The sequence below is a fragment of the Cupressus sempervirens genome, chromosome 9 (assembly GCF_028749045.1).
Source record: "Cupressus sempervirens isolate cs-2001-9-10 chromosome 9, ASM2874904v1, whole genome shotgun sequence".
Taxonomy (NCBI): domain Eukaryota; kingdom Viridiplantae; phylum Streptophyta; class Pinopsida; order Cupressales; family Cupressaceae; genus Cupressus; species Cupressus sempervirens.
Genome location: NC_143126.1, coordinates 503636323 through 503656249, shown reverse-complemented (window position 1 = coordinate 503656249; position 19927 = coordinate 503636323). Strand labels below are relative to the sequence as shown.

Genomic DNA, 19927 nt, shown 5'->3' with positions numbered 1-19927 from the left:
CTACTTAACCTAGGTGTTGATCTTTGAATGTCCTCTAGTGATTTTCCAAGTGGTTAGAGATTACATCACTCCCATTATTTTTTGTTTATCTAAGAGTACTAATTGTGTTGTTCATATTTTGAAAGGTTTGTAGGAGTAACTAGGTTTTCTTAACAAAAACTTTCATTGTTCTTTTGTTTTATTCCATGAAAGCCCTCAAATTCTCTCCCAACTATCCATGCATTATATTATTTTAAATAGAATTATTACCTACTGCAAGTTTCCTTCTTTCTTTCATATGCCCTTTAAGTCCTTTGGATTGATTGCATCAACTACTTCCCTTAATCATCAAGTTGGCAAGATCAAAACTCTAATACTCTTGTGATTCCCTCCTCCCTCTTAAAGCTCCACTCATAATTTTCCCAAGAAAAAAATTCGAACTCAAGTCTGGAGAACATAATTTAATTTCAAATTTTACTCTACATAGATATTGTTAGTCATAAAACAAAATTTTCAACATTACATATATAATAAAATCAAATGACTATTAAGAAAATTTCCCTTTGAGACTAAATTTAGGAATTTGAGGAAATGTATGCCAACCATAGTTTCTAGGAGAAATTTCCTTGTACTACAAGAGTACACCTTACTCCGTCTATTGCATGTTGGCATAGTTTGAGGAAAACTCTCAAGACCAAGGGCACTTATCTGCTCCCTAGCTCGTGAAATCCATTGTAAGTAGTTATATTTGAGAAATTCCCAAAGCCCAAGGGGACTCATTTTCCCTTTAGCCCATGGTGTTTGGTAGGATCATAACTCAACTGCATTCCTAAAGCCGCCTTGGTGATATCAAACACTCCTTGATCACCACCCAACCCATTAGTGTTGTATCACAAAGTGGTGTACTAAATAAGATGTCTGAGGATTTCATTCCTTAACAAGCCTTGGAGGACTCATTTGCCTCCCAACCCACAAACCTGAAACTCATGGCAGCATGCTTGCTACAAATCAGGACAACTCTCCCCACCCATGACTCAAAAGGCTAGAAACACCTTCCTATCTGCAATTCTAGACTACAATTAGTTTACAAGATTATTTATTCATAAATTAGAATAACATATTATACACCTACATGCAGTAATTTATTATTTTTATTTTTATTTAAAGCTGGAATAATACTTATATTCTAATAACCTTTAAAATATTTCACAAATTTTTTTTTACACTATGTGACATGCAATTATCCTGAAGCTAATAATTCTATCTAAAAGACTTGAACAAAACATATGTAACATGCTGCAAATCAAGCAGTTCACATGCTGAATGCTCTCTCAATCTTGAGAAAGCATAGAAAATCCTTGCACTCATCAAAGAGAGAATAAAGCACAAAATAAAATATTTCTCCATGAGATTGAGCACATAGATTGCTATATGGCCAATAAATAACCACTGATGAAAATGCACACAAATAAAGAGTAGCACAAATTTTTTCAACAGAATAAGAATTGAGAACACAACCAAAAAAAATCTCCAGACAAGAGAGATAAATAAATAATGAAAAAATATATTGTAAATGAAACTGATAACAAACACATAATTCTTTAGCTTGAAAACATGGTAGCCGAACTAAGAAAAGGTTTGCAAGCCAATCTATCCTTTCTTTTCATTGCCTACAACAGGTGGAATAACCATTAGTTCATGAATATGCAAATTCAACACTCAATGAAAAATTGGTCAATAACTGAATTTGGATATATTTGATATTTCTTTACCATATGCTAAAGGGCACTCCTATGGTCCACATTGTATGTAAATTAACACAAGAACATTTGTTCCCATTGACAATGACCTCTGACATCAACACAGTATAAAGTTTTAATCAAACTTGTAGAATCTCTTTGTAGACAAACTTCTTGATTTATTTCTACAATTTGGTGCAATGATATGGCTATAGTTGCACATAGATGACTTAAAACAAAACAGAAAGCAAGAACATAATCCAAATAAATTATAGTGCATAAAGTCATCATTAAATTGCAACATCTATAGTTTAGTTAAGGTTTAAAATGTAATTCAAAGATGTAAATTGAAATAAATGCATACCTCAAAGTCCACAAAAGCAACTGGCATTCCACCTTTTGTCTACATTTTCATCATCTTGAAGCCCTTCAACCTATTCAAGTAAAAATAAAAAATATAGAATTAGAACTTTGGACTTTAATAGTGCAAAAAAAAAATGTGCAATCCATCACAAGCCAAAATGAAAACATTGAGTTGACATTTGACAATTATCAGGGTATACAAAAATAATCCATTATCATGCTCCCACAATAACAAGTCTAATAACTTTCCAAGTCACTAGAAATTACCTCGAAAGTACATAACCCAATTCTGCCTCAGTGCAAGTTGGACCTAAGTTAGCAACAAACAGAGTTGAGCAAGCTGGATTGGCCCCAAGTTGTCCCTGTAAAACCCACCATTATGATTCCTGAGTATTATCCAACATTGTCCTTTAAAAAAACAATAAATGAAAAGAATCTAATGAGCCAAATCACATAATCTAACTTAGTCTTGAGATCTAATGTACATAAAAATTGAAAATTTTTATGGTTACAAAATCAAAATGCAATCCAAAATGGCAGTCCCCAGACATTTTAGAAACAAAAACAGCATACAATGGCTAATTTTTAATTTAAAAATGTCTCTCTTGAAAAACACATCTATGTTTGTAGCAAACAATACAGCCTAAACTTAAGGCAATGAATTTAACTGCTCTGATATGCACTCTACATCTCCATTTCCATCTCTTAGCTACCTATTCTTCCATTTCACTAAAGTTTAAAAATACACCCCATGGTATTAAGAGGACTCGCTGTCAATGGGGAGGCAATGGCCCCCTCAAGAAGTTCACACTCAAGCAACCTTGGAATGATAAAGAACTTCTAGGCAGCAGTAGGTTAAGAATAAAACCATATGTACAAGAAGATTATGTTTTTCATCTTCCACTAGACTAATCAAGTCATATCCAAGCTGAACATCACATTTTAAAAAGCATATGGCAATTATCTTCAAAAGCAACCCCTATCAAGATCTCCTATTTCGATGGTGAAAATGGAAAACTGTATTGTCATATATAGATCACCAAAGAATGCACTCTAACATATTAATTGAAGCTTTTTCCTGAAAATTGCCAAATTCTAAGTTGAAGAAAAGTGGTAGCCAAGCAGATCTGGTAATTTACTGATAATTTCTCTTGCTACTTTTTCTTCTAGATTTCAGACAGACTTCAATGATGTCATACTTTCTCTAAACATAACAAGAGGTATTTATAGAACATTAGATTTTAGTTTACAACAATAAAAATCTTTCCAAAAAATAGTGCTAGTATGCATAAATGTCTTTTTCTCTGTAAATATTCAGAGTCTTTATATCAAATTAGGGTAGTCTGACCTAAGCTCCCCAAAAAGCCAGACATTCTCAATTAGGCAAGATAGTGTTAGTCTAAGTCTAGATCAACAACATTCAAGGAAAATCATTATAGATATGGGAGCCATATAATAGAAGCAACATCTGGATTATGAGAACATTCCTAGTTCTCTTGAGTGGTGACCCTTGGCAAGGGCGCATTTGGTCTTCCATGTGATCACTAGGATAACCTTAAAGTGATTCCAATGGTAAATGATCAAATATTAGGCACCACCATTAAGACCCTAAAATTACATAATGTGCAAGTGGATATCAGTCAAAAGTACAAATTTCAAGAATCCTAGAATAAAGGAAAGGATGAGAATAAATCTTTAAAACACTTCCATCCTATTGGTGTGTACGAGTTTTTAACATTGTTAATTCACCATCTCAATTCTATTCACACTAGCTATTTAAATTTTACTTAGTGTAAGAGAGAATAGTTACACCTTCATGTCTCAATCACAATGTCTTAACTCATTGTGCATAAGAGGGGGCTCTCTTTTTATTCTCAATCATCCTAATCTATTGTAATCCATTATCATTGAACTAACTTTGTATTTTTTGATAGAATAGAATTACTCACTTACATTGGAACTCTTGTATGCTTTCATTGAGCTCCTAGATGTTGAAGATTGTAGCTGCGATAAAGATCTCTCTAATGTTAAGAAATGTTTATAATTTGTTTTGATGATTATTCGAGATGTGTTGAATGTTTATACATTGCATAAGGATGAGATTGTGATTCAAATCAGCTCATGTGGTGCAGGAGTTCCACTGCATACCAAAAGATCATGATGTACTAGGAATGATTGGTAGAGCACAATGAAGATTTAATGTGAGATAAATGGTCTTTAACCAATGTAATTGGGAAAATTTAACCCTAAAATGTAATACAATACCATAAATATGCAAAAAGTTGTAATATTACCATACAAACCAAATAAGGTCCGAGGGACTAATCATAGGGGTGTATGGGTTTACTATTTAAAATAGGGTGATATGGTCATTAGAAGACCATCTTAATATAATAAGACCAAATGCAAATCATAAGGGATGTTAGTTAGGAATGTTGATAACTTGTTGTCAACTTGGTAACACAACTTAAACACTAATTAGACAAAACCTATCAGCAAGTTGGTTATGTGAGTAGATATGAGTAGTTGATTAGTTGATTACCAGAAAACACACATTTTAATGGCATGGAATGTTGATTCAAGGAGTGTGTTGAAAGTATGGTTGATGTAAGATAAGTTTGCAATAAATAAAATGTCATTCTTCATGTCCCCATTTTCTGTTCTCCAAACATTAGTGTAGATCATCATGTGTGGAAGATACATGCATGTTTTAAGAGCTTTTTGGGTATTGGACCATTTCATTTGGTACCTTATATATGGAGATCTATTAGTTTGTTTGAAAACTAGTAGAACCCTTCACTATGGTAACCATAGGTCTAAAATAATGTAGTTTTCCTTTTTTTGAGGTAGAACGAAACCCTCCACATGTGCACCAATGTTGGAGAGGATGACTATAAACTATTCAAGACTATGTAGGAAAACCATGCAATATTTGCCACATGATGTACAATTGTGAAACTTTGACTGTGACAATCACAAAGTGGGAAGATTTTGGTTGTCACTGGGCGATTAGGGCTTTTCCAACTATTAATAGATGAAATGGGACTTAGAGACAGAGGAAGATCAAAGTAGAAGTATTTTCTATGATTGGAAGTAAGTGGAGGGGTTTGTAAGCCTTCATATAAGGCCAGGGAAGTTCATTTGACAAGGTCAGTTGACCATTGAACATGACAAAAGATTGGTCAATTCTCTCTATTTTGTGTTTGCTGATATTACGTAGGGTATGTAAAGTGAGTTGAGTGTGGACAAGGCATGAGGAATGTGTAAACATAGTGTTCCAATATTGTGGATGGAAGTGACACAAAGATAAGGGTGTTAGATTTGATTTTCCAGATAATGTGCATTCAAGGAGTTGGAATATGTAACTGAGATACAGTCCATGTTATCATGTGAGTTGACAGTAGTGGTTAGGCATGGTGAAAGTATAACTTGTGGATGGAATATTAATTGGAAAGGTCAGAGAGAGATCCTAGATGGTTTTGGGAAGAGGATAGGGTGTGAACTTGTGAAGTAGGTTGATAGGTGAAGGATTGTGTGAGAGTAATTAGACTTGGGGAGATGCAAACACAAAAAAAGGGATTGTATGTGGTGACAATTAACTAGTGATGCAATCGGAGATGGACTCCGATCAGGTTTGGTGTTTGAATCACTCAAACAAATTTTGAATTAGGTTTTGACTATTTGGAGGAACCTTTCACAAGGAAAGGTGTGTATACATTACAAAAGGAAAGAGACCTTACTATCATAGATGGGACTGGAAGTCCTTATGGGTTTGAGCTGTTGGTGCTCTTCATCAGCATACAAATAAATGGATAACCAAATTCACAACAGTCAATGTGCTATAAAATATAAAGCTCATTTTTTAGAACTAACAGGTTTTTTCATATGCAAGTAAAATCAAATGAACAATGATATTCAAATCAATCAAAATAGTGAGAAAGTGAGATGCAGAAACAATGAAATCGATGAATTTGAAAACTAGTTGCAGCCAAACAAACCACCCATTAAATCATCTCCTAACCAACGATTATGATGCAAACGAGTAATACATAGGATATCATTTGTGATAATTCTAAGCAAGAAGCATATGTACCACACAAAGATAATACATGAGCAGGGGCCTGCACTAAATCATATACATTTGAGAATTCTCCAACTCTGTAGTCTCATTTGTTGAGAAATCAAGTTCATAATTAGATTTCTGAAGCAAACTTACCAATCTTACATATTTTGTTTGCAAGTCTGGAATGGAGGCTAACAAGTCAAGAAAGGGGAGGGTGCTTTCACAGATTAATTATACACAACTAACAATTTCGAAATAGAAATTCTTATGGTTGATCTGGGCCATTGTGTAATGAATTGGCCAATGAAGAGGAGAAGTGGTGTATTGTTCAAGCCTAAGAACCACTAAATATAATAGGTAATGATTTCTTCCTTGACCTCATTTTCTATAGAACATACTGAACTAAGTCATGTTAATCTAGGAATCACATTCTGTTTGAATTAGAGGAGCCCAATATTACTGTTGGAAGATTTCATGCTTCTGTAATCCATAATGTTAACTTAACATATTAATGCCAAATTAGATAGAAGAGTTTTGGAGAATATATGACTCCCACCATAAAATAAGGAACAAAAATTTTAAACAACACACAATCCGTACCACAGGTTTTGTTGTGAGGCTAGATCCCTGGGCTAAAAGCCCTTTGAAGTAACCTTAAATAATGCAATTAAAATGAGGAATATGCTGGATGTATTTCGTGCCATAGCTTGCACAATGTAATGCCTTTAGAAGACGGAGGCCGAATCAATTTCAATGCATTCAAGTAATTTTAACTAGGTTTCTGAGTTTAATACTGAAAAAAATCATGCAATCCACACGAAAATGCTTCATGCGTCCAAACCCTAGGAGGATCCATGGTGCTGAGAGTTAAAAGGTAACGGATCATGTCAAAATAGTGCAAAACAATGTAAAACATACAATCTCAATGAAAACATTGAATGATCAGGATAGCCCACGGTAGGGCATAAAAAACAAACAAACCCCATGAAATATTTTTTGCAGCCACAATAACTGTCTTACCTCAACGAACTGTGTTTGAGATTGTCCAAGGCTCTGAGCAGTCAATGATTTCCAGCCCAAGCAAATCTTTCCGTTACATTGAAAACCCAAAATCCAAAAGAGCAGATTAATTTAAAAAGCCAGAAAACTCTAATGCAAATACAGAGAAAACCGAGCGAAAAATATTAAACAAGCAAAGATCTTTAGGGTATTTAGTAGCCTGTTTATTGTGCAGATCCGAATTGTTCCCATTGAAGACGCCGACGGCTGGGGCATGGTGTATAGATCAGAATAAAAAGCGTTACATAAATCATGCAGAACTCGTCACGACTTTCTGTCATAGCCATCATAAACCCTCGTGCCTCTGTTCGGAGCTGCCGGTGATGCCCTGTTCAGAACTGCTGGTGAAGCCCTATTGAGAATGCTTAAACTCGTGGAGCGCCAAAAGTTTTGGAAACATAACAATTAGTCATTTTAGGAAAAGCCTCGACTTTACCTATTGTCTTTATTTTAAAAAATTGAAAAGTAAAAGATAATTTAAATATGAAAAAATATGTTAAAGACGTAATTGATATTTTGTCTTTAACTACCGTCTTTAAATACTGTTGTATGTAGTAGTGTTTGAGAAGAGCACATGCGGAAGGGGAATTGCCTCCATGAATTCACTGGAAGAAATGCTGATGTATAGGTAAATCATACCAGAGCATTGGTTGGTCTAGTAATTACAAGTTGATTTGCAAAGAGAACATCTTAAATGATATTAGAGCATATGTAATATTATTTTTTTGCAAGTGGATGAACATAAATTTCAGTGTATAGTTATATTCAGGTGCAACTAAATCTTTACCTTGCGTTATAGGAACTAATAACATAATGATTAGATCTTTACATACTTAAGCTTAATTTTAGATATAGGTACCCTAAGTGCTAAGGGCTCTTTGTAATAACCATCGTACAATTTAGGAAAACAAATTGTTTCCATTCAAATTTAGTAAAATTGCTCTGAAATATTTACATTTAGCTCCGCGCGGTTTGCATCTCAGCACATCATTTTTGTTGCTATACAATTATTTTTTAGTGTCCTGTACCAGGACTTGGCCCAGAGGGCAGTTTATTTTTCAATATACTTCCTGATGATCTCCAACTGTTCTTAACACCACCATCGTTAATAAAAGCATGACCAACTCCTGGGCTTGGCCCTGAAGGTAGTTTGTCCTTCATTGTATTCATTTTGTGGTGAGGTCGCGTGAGCTGCATGTGACTAACTGCTGGGCTGTGCTTCGATCTTGACAGGCGCCGGTTCATCCCTAATCCTGATTCATCATCATGTGTCATAATTTGAGGATGTCCCTCTTTGGAATGACTAGCTTTTGATGCGTATCTGTGCCTCAGTGTTCTACGCGCGCCCGCACTTTCAACAGCGCCGCTGAATAGTATTGTCATGAGAAATAACACCGTAACCAATGTACTGTTCGCCATAAAATGGCTTCTCCCCGTCGCCGCCAAAACAGAATTTTATCTATCTGGGAAGAAGAGCGTTGAAGAGATGCTAACTGTATTTGGTGCCTCTGAATTGGAGGAAGAATAAGAAAGCAGAGCGAAAACAATTGTAATTCTGTCTTGGGCGGTAATCGATTATATAGCGAAAAAAATATCTTCGGTTTCTTGGGGAAGGGATTTGCAAGCACGAGGATTGAATTTTGTGTTCAGCTACTATTTTCTTATCGAAATACACGCGAAGCCGCAGAAAGGAATAAGTCATTTTGAACGGTTCCGTTGAGAATGAATTAGTAGACTTTAACTAACACTTTGAATATTTCGATTGACAAAGTGTGCCACGACGACAATTAAAATGAGTCGCCTTGCTCGCGCGTTGAACATTTCAATTCATACCAGTTCCGTCTTATCTTTGACAAGAGTTTAATTGTCGAGTAATAATGATTAATCTCATAAAACCACTTGTTCCACCTTCCTCACGACAACTAGAATTAGGAGTTGCATGCTTTAGCTGTTGCAAGGGTAAGCGGAGCTGTTTGATAATAAAATTATTTTTAAAAATGTAATCTTATGTGAACAAATTAGATTATTAATAATTTTCAGTTTAATTAACATAATATTTACTAGGCGCACTGGCCGTGTTGCACCGATTCCTGCAGTCTAAAAAAAAAACATAATATTTACTAAATTATTTTAAATAAATTAATAAATATTATTTATTTAAATTCAATTTATCAAATATGAAAAAAAATCATCTAAAAAAAACTCAATCAAAAAATCTATTATGAAAATCAATAAGAAATATTTTTAAAAAATGAAAAATAAACATCTCTAACAAATATTCTATTAACTAAATAAATTATAGAAACTAAAAACAATATTCAAAGAAAAAACTAAACTTGTCTTAAAAATAAATTAAAATAATTTTAAAACTTAAACCTACATAAAGTTTTAAAATTAAAAGTTAAATAAATAGAGAGCATATGAGCCAATGTTGAGATCAGAAGTAATTAGTCTTTGAATAAATAGGAAAAGAAAAACAATAGATTTAAAATATAATCTTATGTGAACAAATTAGATTATTAATAATTCTCAATTTAGATAACTTAATATTTACTAATTTTTTTTAAATAGATTAATAAATATTACTTATTTAAATTCAATTTATCAAATATGAAAAAAAAAAAAAGATTTAAAAAATCCTCATCAAAATATCTATTCTGAAAAATTAAGAAAAGAAATACAAAAAAAATATGAAAAAATAGTGTCTCAAACAATATTCTATTGACTAAATAAATTATAGAAATTAAAAAACAATATTTAAAGAAAAAAGTAAAATAAGTTAAAAAAAAAATAAGTTAAAATAATTTGAAAACTAAAATCTAAATCAATTTTAAAAATTGAAAGTTCAATAAATAAAGACCACAATATGAGTGAATGTGGAGATCACAAGTAAATGACTTTTAAATAAATAGAAAAAGAAAAAGAAAAAGAAAAAAAAAAAAAGTAAAAGTGGAGATAACAATTAATAAACATTAAAGCAAGAGTTAAAAGTGGAATGAGATAAAAATTGGCAGGTAAATAATTAATGGTCTAAAGCATTTATAATTTATCTGCCAAACTGACAACATTTCTGGCCAACTGACCACTTTTATGTCAAAAATTCAATTTCTATGAACAAAGCTACCACAAATAGCCTATCAGCTAAAATATGAGACAAAACTAAACATAATTAACGTACTCATTTTTGGTTAATCAACTAACATTTGCAATACACCACCCATCCCTCACACAAAGACATATAGTTTAAGAATTACAATAGGAGAAGTTGGAGCTTCAAGAGTGTAAAGGAGCTATCATTACCTATATAAACCTATATAATACACTAAATACATATCATTCTTCAACACATATTGTTAGCTCATGTGGATTCCCAATTGCATTAATTTTGGGAATTGAAATAAAGCACAAAGTCTATGGTTTGTTGTGTAATTATTTAAAAATTATTATAAGTTTTTTTTTTTTTTTTGTCGTTGGTTGATGGTAATTTTGTCATTGGTTGATGGTAATTTTGAGGGTGTATTGGGCCCATCATATTCTTTAGGAAGATCGCTAGGATTCTAATGAAACTCATTGCCAACTTTATTTTAGAGCTTGTGCTCTTTATTTTGGAGAAGAAATAATGCAGAATAAATTCAAGAGAGCTCAATATAATAAATCTAGACTATTGCAAAATGAAAACCATTTTGTTCACCAAAATGTTGAGAGAGAGTACAAACATTAAAATGTAGTTTATGAGTGACTTAGAAACATATTTAAAGTGAAGTTGAATTCCCTGCAGCTAAAATATCTTCACTTATTGACATAATATTTAACTTGAGAATATTTATAACTAATAAAAAATAAATTATATTATAAGTAATCAATGCAGTTTAAAAAATATATAGATATTATCAATTTACATTAAATGGTTTTAAAATATTTAAAATTAATGATACTACTACTGATATGTTACTTATTGCAATAATAAGATGCTTCTTTAAGGACTTGAACTCAAAACAAGCTTAATAGATTTACACATTTGTCATACAAAATTATCACAATCCAACTTACACATATAATTCAAGACATAAAATCAACCAAAAAAAATTGAAGACTAGAGAATAATTTCAATAATAGTGCATGGATGACTTATTTAAAGTGAAAAATCTATGAAGGTCACTTTATAGGGAAGTAATCTAAGTGCTCACAATTTTCCCTACTCAAATCACAAAGCCTTATACATTTTTGAAAATCCAAATGCATTGCACTATTGCTCTAAACTTGGACACTTTGCATCACTTGTCATGCATTGATGTATACAAAAAAATGTCATAGAATTAAAGTGTTTAATTGAAGAGTGTTTTCTTGAAAGCTTTCGTTAATTTTATTTTTTCAATGAAATATATACAAAGAATAATTATATGAAATATTAAATAGATATTCTATTCTTAATTTCGAATAATAATTATTTTGTATGTAAGCATAAATTAAAAATTATAACTAGAAGCATGGATTTTGTAATAATTAGCCTAATGGCCATAATAAATGTAACTAAATTAAAACAAAAGTAGAGTGATAAAAATGAGTTAAAAGAAAATTATAATTTTATATGTAATAGGGAAACTTCCTAAAAAGATGCTTAGCCAACATGAATAATTAGAAATTATGATTTAGCTATAGGTATAGACAAGTAGCATAGAGTAACATAGAATCAAATATTAAGGCCACAAAACATACTATACAAACATAACATTGTTGTTGAATTCTTACAAGAACCCACTTTGAACTCCAACAGATGATTATATTTTTATTTTTAAAAATATTTTTAATCTAAATTATATAGGATTTTTGAATATTATTGAATTATGTTTTAGGATAGAATGTCCATTAATAGAAAAAAATAAATTAGTTTAAATCGAAAATAAATTAGCTTTATGAAAATAGTCAATGTGGCATGTTTCTACAAAGTGTGAATATTTACTTAATTAGTATAGATATCTTAAATAAATATATCTAAAGAAATGTCAGTAGATATCCACTACAAAATGATTAAATTTAATTTACTACACCAAAAGTTTTATATATATATATATTCTTCATTTTTTTTGCATTAACTTAAATTTTCTATTTTAATTTATAAAAAAATTGATGATTTATATCTTCAAATATTATAATTTTAGCAAATATTTTATGTGAGTATATTCTATTTGAAATAAAATTGATAATTTTTGACATGTAGATGGTTGTTAAATTTAATGTAGAAAGATAAAGTTAACATTAACACAGTCACACCATCTTACTCCACCCTTCTACAATTTGTAGTGCCTACCCCTAGTTTACTCTTCATGTTATATTGTCAAATTCTTTCAGGCCATCTTTGGTTATGCTTTATAATTAGTGGTACTTGGTTACCAGATTTAATTTGGAGTTATTTCATACTTAGTTTATATGTTTGATGAGCTACTTGACACTTAGTTGTTTCATGTGTTTATGATCATTCTTTTGATGATGATACATGTATGTTCATATAGTGATTTTCAATTATCTCATGACGATAGATAGATGGATGATTTTATGTAGTTTCTATGGTTACTTACCCCATACTTGCATGTGTATGGTGTACTTCTATATTCTACTTTATGTTTAACATTTCTGATGTGGTTGAGGGAGGGAGTCGTAGTCACCTACTAGTTGGGATCTGTACACTATGCACCACTCCCTGCCATTACCTATTTAGTTTAAATTTTTATGTATATGTACATGCTCAACTTTTATACAAATTGTAGGTACCAGGCATCAAATTCCTTGAATTTTTAGGATGAGCATGCCATATCCTAGTATCTCAATGGTAAATAGGGGAGATTGATCTTGAGTCTAGATCCTAACCCTAAGTCAATTTTTCTAAAAAGTAGGACAAGTATCTGAGCTATTTACCCTTTTGAATTTACCAAGTGACTTGAATTTGAGATTTTGAACTTGGAGTTGGATTTAGTACTTTGTCTTTAAAATGAGTTTTCTTATTTAGATTGTGGGTCTATTGTGAATTTTAGTTATAATTAAATTAAATTTTAAAAGATAATTAAATAATTTAATTTAATAAAAAAATATTTAGAAAAATCAAATTTTAAATCAATTTAATTAATTGGAAAATTTATTTAATAGAAGAATTAAATTTAAAAGATTTAATTAAAGTTCTAATTTTGGAGTGATTATATTTATTTAATTTAATAATAATTTATTTAAGAGTTTCATTTTAATAATAAAATCTAAATATTATTATTAGTTAAATTAGTAAATATACTATTAAAGATGTCTTGTGATATAATAAGAAAGAGAGAAAATAAATTAGATAAATCTTATTTTAATTAAAAATGTGAAAAAGTTGCACATGAAATTAAAATAAATTAAAATAATAAAGAAAAGGGTCTGCATGATTGTAAAATTGAAACTCTAAAGGGAGAAAGCTCTTTATTAAGAAATTATAGCTCATTTATCCAAACATAGGTTTACAGGAGCAAATTTTGAGAAAGAGGATTTTCCAGAGGATGGGAATTCTTGCTAGTTTTGAGCATTCATTTGTTTAGCATCAGGTCCAGGTAGGATTTTGTTGAGAGTCGCATAGTAATTTCTATTAAAAATTTCTTTGTCTTCTTCTTGTTTGTTATGGATCTATTTTAGAGAGGATGCTTGGTTGTCACTTTGCCTCATTAGTATGCCTTGTCTATATGAAAGAATATTGATGCTGCATAGACTCACTAGGGGGAGTTGACTCATGTGATGGCACTTGCCCATTTATATAGTAGATTTCTTACGTGTCTCTATTTCCTCTAGGTTTAGATGTTACTTGTGTCTTGGTACCTTTGAGATAGATTGGGATTAGGATTTCCTTGACCTAGTTTATGATTATGACTTCTAGGATTAATATCTATATGGGACTTGAAATCTTCTCATCACCACAGTGGGAGTGGACCATTTAGGTTCCATGAGGTCGGGTGGTAGCGTTTCTTATACCATTGAGATCTAACAACTTGACGTCATTGTTGGATGTACTTGTGCAGTTGTTCCTTTTATTTTGATCTTGTGTTTATGTGAGATGGCTATATTTTTTTGTATTGTACTTGATTAGTTGGAAACCTTATGAGATAATATATTTATTCATGACGTATATTCTATGATCCTTTCACACCCTATGACTTGTACAGTGGATGATTATGCATTTTGGTTATGCCATGTGGCATCTCATGTAATTATATATTATTTGATTGGATTTGTTGTTGTGGTTGTTCTATGATGTGGATTTTTTATGTATTAGATTTAGTATTAATAAAACTTATGTTTATGATTCAACATCATGGAACCCTTAAGAGATGTAATATATTTATGGATTGTTTGTATCTATGTGAGTTACTACTTTTTCTATATTATCTCTTATTATTATAAGCTTTCAAAAAAAAATGTTTGGAAAACTTAATGAAACTTTAGGTTAATTTCTTTTGGGCTCCCTAGCGGGGCGCTCACCATTATAGAATTCCTATTGACATTAATAAAGTTAATACTAATCATAGTTATTCTAAGAGTTCTTAAATAAGTTAAATCATTTATACTTGGTCATGAATTCATTGTTATCATATTTATTTTTTACCAATATGTATTATCATATTTTGTCATAAAATAGCTCTGTAGAAAGTTCTCTATGAAGCTCCAACTCATAAGAAAAATATACATAATAGTTTTTTATATTTATAAATCATTTGAAAAATTCAACAAAATTATTTGAAATTCTATTATTTTCTATATGAATATTTTATATTTTATTTTTCATTCAATAATTAAGTAAATAAGATAATTGTAACAATAAAATATATAGAAACACAAACTATCTTGAATAACTTAGAGTTTTTTAATTCTAAAAAATAACAAAGTGCAAATTAACTAGATGAAATTATTTGTTAAACATGAAAACTATGACTGAAGAAAATTTCCCTCTAAAATTATAGTAAACCTATGAGAAAACTGTCCCGCCACATATAATAAAGCCATTTCTTTCAATTCATGAATAAAAATAAAATCATAGATACATAAATCATTTTATATTTTGGTTTTTTCCTTTTTTTAAAGTGATTAATTTCTTTTATTGGATAGCAAAATCATAGAACTCACACCCCTTTAACTTTCAAGTGCATTAAAATCTACAATAAAAAAACTATAAATTTGAAAACCAATGAGAATGCTTAGTTCCTTCTTGATATATTATAGTATCATATTATATTATGATGAGAAACTATAGTACACAATAAAAGGTAACACTTAGATTTCATATCTTTAATTATTCCTGGGTAGAAAAATAAAATAAAATAAAACATAAAAATATAAAAAAGTATTGATTAACCCTATTGTTATCTTGATATAATAATGAAGTTAGGAAAACACCATATTTATTAAACATGTTTCAATATGAAAATGAATGTGACCTATGGTATAGTTGACCAAAATAGCTCCTTCAAAAATTACAAGCAAAATTAAATATTATAAAAAAAATTGTAAAAACAATTGAACAACATTCAAGATCACCAATGTTACATTCAGAAAATGTATCAAAACATAGGATGAATTAAAATGATTGTAGATTTGGTAATGATAGAGACAATTTTAAATTTTTTATTTAACAATTATGGGTATTGTTGGAAGGACAATAAATTATAAGGAGATACAAGGGGAGATTGCGGTGGGATGACTAAAACAAATAATAGAAATATCAAAAAGAGAGTGCAAGGTGAAATGATTGATTGAGATATAAATAGGAAAGGCAACATAGGGAGAGATAGTGTGTTGATAAGTGGATCAAATGAACTATCTAATTAGGGGATAGTTGTGTAGGGATAAATAGGAAGAGGAAAGGATGGAGACAAAGATATAGAATATCTAAGGGGTGATAGATGGATCTAATAGATAAATAGGAAGAGAAGAGGGTGGGGATAAAATTATAAAATTTTAAAGATCAATTGGGTGATAGATGGGTCTAATAGGTAAATAGACAAATGGAAAGATTGATATATAAATAGATAGATAGACAAACAGACAGACAAATAAACAAATAGATTGATTGATTGATAGATAGATAAAATTAAAGAGAAATTGTACTAAATAGAATATAAAATTGAGAGTGGTGAGATACAAAGAGAGGGGTACTATAAGGGTGAATGCAATGCGACTTTTCCATAAATGGGTACTCGATTTTAACAAATCAGGTACCCATTTAGGTTCAGGTGCCTGATCCGTATTCAAAAATTAGGTGATTGATTTTTTAATACAAATTGGATACCTGAAGCACATTTTGAAAATCAAGTACTCGATTTCAAAAAGCTATAAAACCCACTTTTTGGGGTTTTTAGTCATTCTCATTGGCATCTAAAATGGGAGCTCAATTTTAGCATAGAAATGGGAACACATTTTTGGATTTATACTGACCCCATGTTGCTCTTTTTCAGTGTACTAGGTATTTTACTTTGTTTTCTAGTATTTTATTTCATTATTTTCAGTTCTACGTTGTATAATTCCATCATTTTTTTATTTTTTCAGTTTTAATAGGTTTTAATATGTAAAATTGTAAATTTCTATTGTTAATAGTTTTATCTTTAGATTATTGTATCAGTTCATTTAAATAGTTTTGTATCTATACATTTTAATTTTTGTTTTGTAGATGTTCATTTAAAAAGTATTATTTTAAATGTATCAATGTATTTAATAAAAATTACAATGTTGAATGATTAGATAGATGTAAATGAGATTGTTTAAACATGTAATTACATCGATGTTTTAGATTTATTTCAACCAAATAGTAATTAATTATAAATTAGTTTGTAAACCATATAAAAATAAATAAAAAACTAACCATATTCCTAAGTCTAACCTCAATCTAGCCATAACTATACAATAACTTAATCTAAACCCTAAACATAAAGCTAAGTATTTAATGTGCTCCCTTACCTTAAAACTGTAATTTTAACTCTAAACCCTAGATTCATGTAACTCTTTAATCGTAAGCTCAACTCTTTAATCCTAACATTAACTAAATCTCTAATCCTAAATGATCATACATAACCAAATCACCAACACAACCTTAGCCCTAATTATGATATTTAAACGTAGAGTCTCTTAAATTATATTTATGATTTTCAATAAGTAATGTTTCCCTTCCAAATCAAATGTAATTTTAAATCCCCTACTCCAAATTATGTGAACCATCATATTCATTTATCATTTCATTATCTAGTTAGATAAAGTTTACAACAAAAATTTCAATAATTTAATGGTCATATCTTTTTTTATAAAACTACACACTAATCCTAAACATAGTATTAACCTTTATGTCAAATCTCACTCTCACCATAATTCTAAGCCTAACCCTAACACTGATTAAAATTTTAAATATTATATAATTAAAATTGAGAAACCTAACCCTAATCATTAATAAATTTAATCCTAAATGTTAAACCCTAATTATAATTGTAACTTTAAATCTTAAACCTAACACTTGATCCCTAGCCGGGTAACCATAACAATAACCATAATGGAAATTAATCTTAATCCTAACCATAACTAAAAAGTGTAATCCTTAAAGCTAACCCATGATCCTAAAATATAAACCCTAATTCTAATCCTAATTTTTAAACACTAGATTTCTAAGTGCTAAACTATAATCTTAAATTATCATCTGTCAATCCTAAATCTAATCCTAAACCATAATTCTAAATTATAATGCCTAATCTTAAATGATAAGTCTTGAAATAGTAGTAGTAATCCTAAATCTTATATTTTGTGCCCCAATCATTTAATGTTAAAATTTACTCAACCCTAATTCTAAATGGATAACTTTAAATTCTAACCAAAACCAAAGTCTTATTTATGATAAATCTTAGTTGTTTTAATATTGAACCTTAATCATAAATGCTAAAGCATAATCCTAAATATTTAAATGTAAATGTTAAACGCTCATATTAAATTTCCTAGAAAATGCATACCATAATCCTAATCATATTTCTAATTTAATGGTGTAAATCCATACCATAATATTTACCCTAGCCCTAATTCTAAATGCCAAACCATGATTATAAATGGTAGACCCTGCATTCTCAATAATTGCCTTAAATGCTAAAATCTAAATTATTAAACACTAAATTATCCCAATCTTAACCATAATTAAAAATAGTAATCCTTAAAGCTAGCATGTGATCCTAAAATGTAAACCCTAATTCTAATCCTAATTTTTATACACTTATCTAAGTGCTAAACTATAATCTTAAATTGTCATCCATAAATACTAATCCAAACCTAAACCATAATTATGAATTGTAATGCCTAATCTTAAATGATAAGCCTTGAAATAGCAACCATAATCCTAAATCTTATATTTTGTGCTCCAATCATAATGTTAATTAGTCTACCCTAATTCTAAATGGATAACCCTAAATCCTAACCCAAACCACAATCTTATTTATGTTAAATCCTAATTGTTTCAATATTAAACCTTAATCATAAATGTTAAAAAACAATCATAAAAATTTAAATATAAATGTTAAACACTTGTATTAAATTTCTTAGAAAACGCATACCATAATCCTAATCATATTTCTAATTTAATGATGTAAACCCATACCATAATCTTTACCCTTGCCCTATTTCTAAATGTCAAACCATGATTATATATGGTAGACCCTAATTGCTCAATAATTGCCCTAAATGCTAAAATATAAATTACTAAACACCAAATAATCCCAATCTTAACCATAATTAAAAATCATAATCCTTAAATCTAGCATGTGATCCTAAAATTTGTAAACCCTAATTTTAATGCTAATTTTTAAACACTTATTCTAATTTTAATCCAAATCATAAATGCTAACTGCTCTTATATTTTGTACCCCAATCATAATCCTAATCACTCTATCCTAATTCTAAATGGATAACCCTAAATCCTAACCGAAACCACAATCTTATTTATATGGTCAATCCTAATTATTTTGATATTGAACCTTAATCATAAATTTTCTAAAGCATAGTCCTAAACATAAATATAAGATATTTTTAGAATTCACATTTAAGTTGTTTTATTAATAGTTTTTTGGAGTATTATTTTATGATTAGGCTTAAATTTGGTATAAAGTTCAATTAGCCTTAACATTGAAGTTTACTTAAGTGTTTAACTTTATTTATATAATTGATATGGATTTAAAGATGTGCATTTATATAATTGATATTTTAGATTTATTTTATTGAGTAGTAATTTTGTTAATTTTTTTGTTGTTTAAACATATATGTAGATTATATTTGATGGACCTAGCCCCAACGCCTCCCCCTCCCCCAGCCCTGCCTTCACCACCTCCATCTCTACCTCCACCTCCACCCCCACCTCCATGGTGACCTAGTCCTCCTCCAACATGTACCACAGAGGATCTGAGGGAGAGCATGAGGCACAACCTTTGTGACCTCATGCATGATATTCAAACCATTAGGTGTAAGGCCCACCCCAACACCTCCCCCCCCCCCCCACTCTCTCATCTACTTCACCTTGCAAATTGTGACATCGATAGCTTTAGATTAAGGAGGAAAAACATGCATGCCTTTTATTTTGATGGCTTATCCTATAGAGAGGTCCATTAGCTCAAATTATATAAAGGTCATTTTAAAAGATATTTTGTGAACCCTAAGATGGGTCTTGAGATTAGCAAGAAGCCTCACATTTTTA

The 19927-nt window shown here is 30.2% G+C and overlaps 1 protein-coding gene and 1 long non-coding RNA gene across 2 annotated transcripts in view; both read right to left on the bottom strand.

Moving 5' to 3' along the window:
* The window catches only part of LOC149539540 (uncharacterized), a 12122-nt gene extending 4489 nt beyond the window's left edge, over positions 1–7633 (bottom strand). The window contains exons 1-3 of the long non-coding RNA XR_016355920.1: positions 7165–7633; positions 2349–2443; positions 2083–2152 (exon numbers count right to left, since the gene is read on the bottom strand). This is a non-coding gene — a long non-coding RNA (uncharacterized LOC149539540). The remainder of the gene's footprint in view (positions 1–2082; positions 2153–2348; positions 2444–7164) is intronic.
* A 468-nt stretch (positions 7634–8101) lies between these two features.
* Positions 8102–8733, bottom strand: LOC149539539 (uncharacterized). Its single transcript, XM_089799240.1, has one exon. It carries the CDS (start codon positions 8620–8622, stop codon positions 8218–8220), a length of 405 nt encoding a protein of 134 aa, XP_089655366.1. The 5' UTR covers positions 8623–8733; the 3' UTR covers positions 8102–8217.
* Between the last annotated feature and the right edge of the window lie 11194 nt (positions 8734–19927).

Excerpts from the sequence above, each read along its gene's own strand:
- LOC149539539 (XM_089799240.1), bottom strand. The coding sequence starts at position 8,622 with ATGGCGAACAGTACATTGGTTACGGTGTTATTTCTCATGACAATACTA.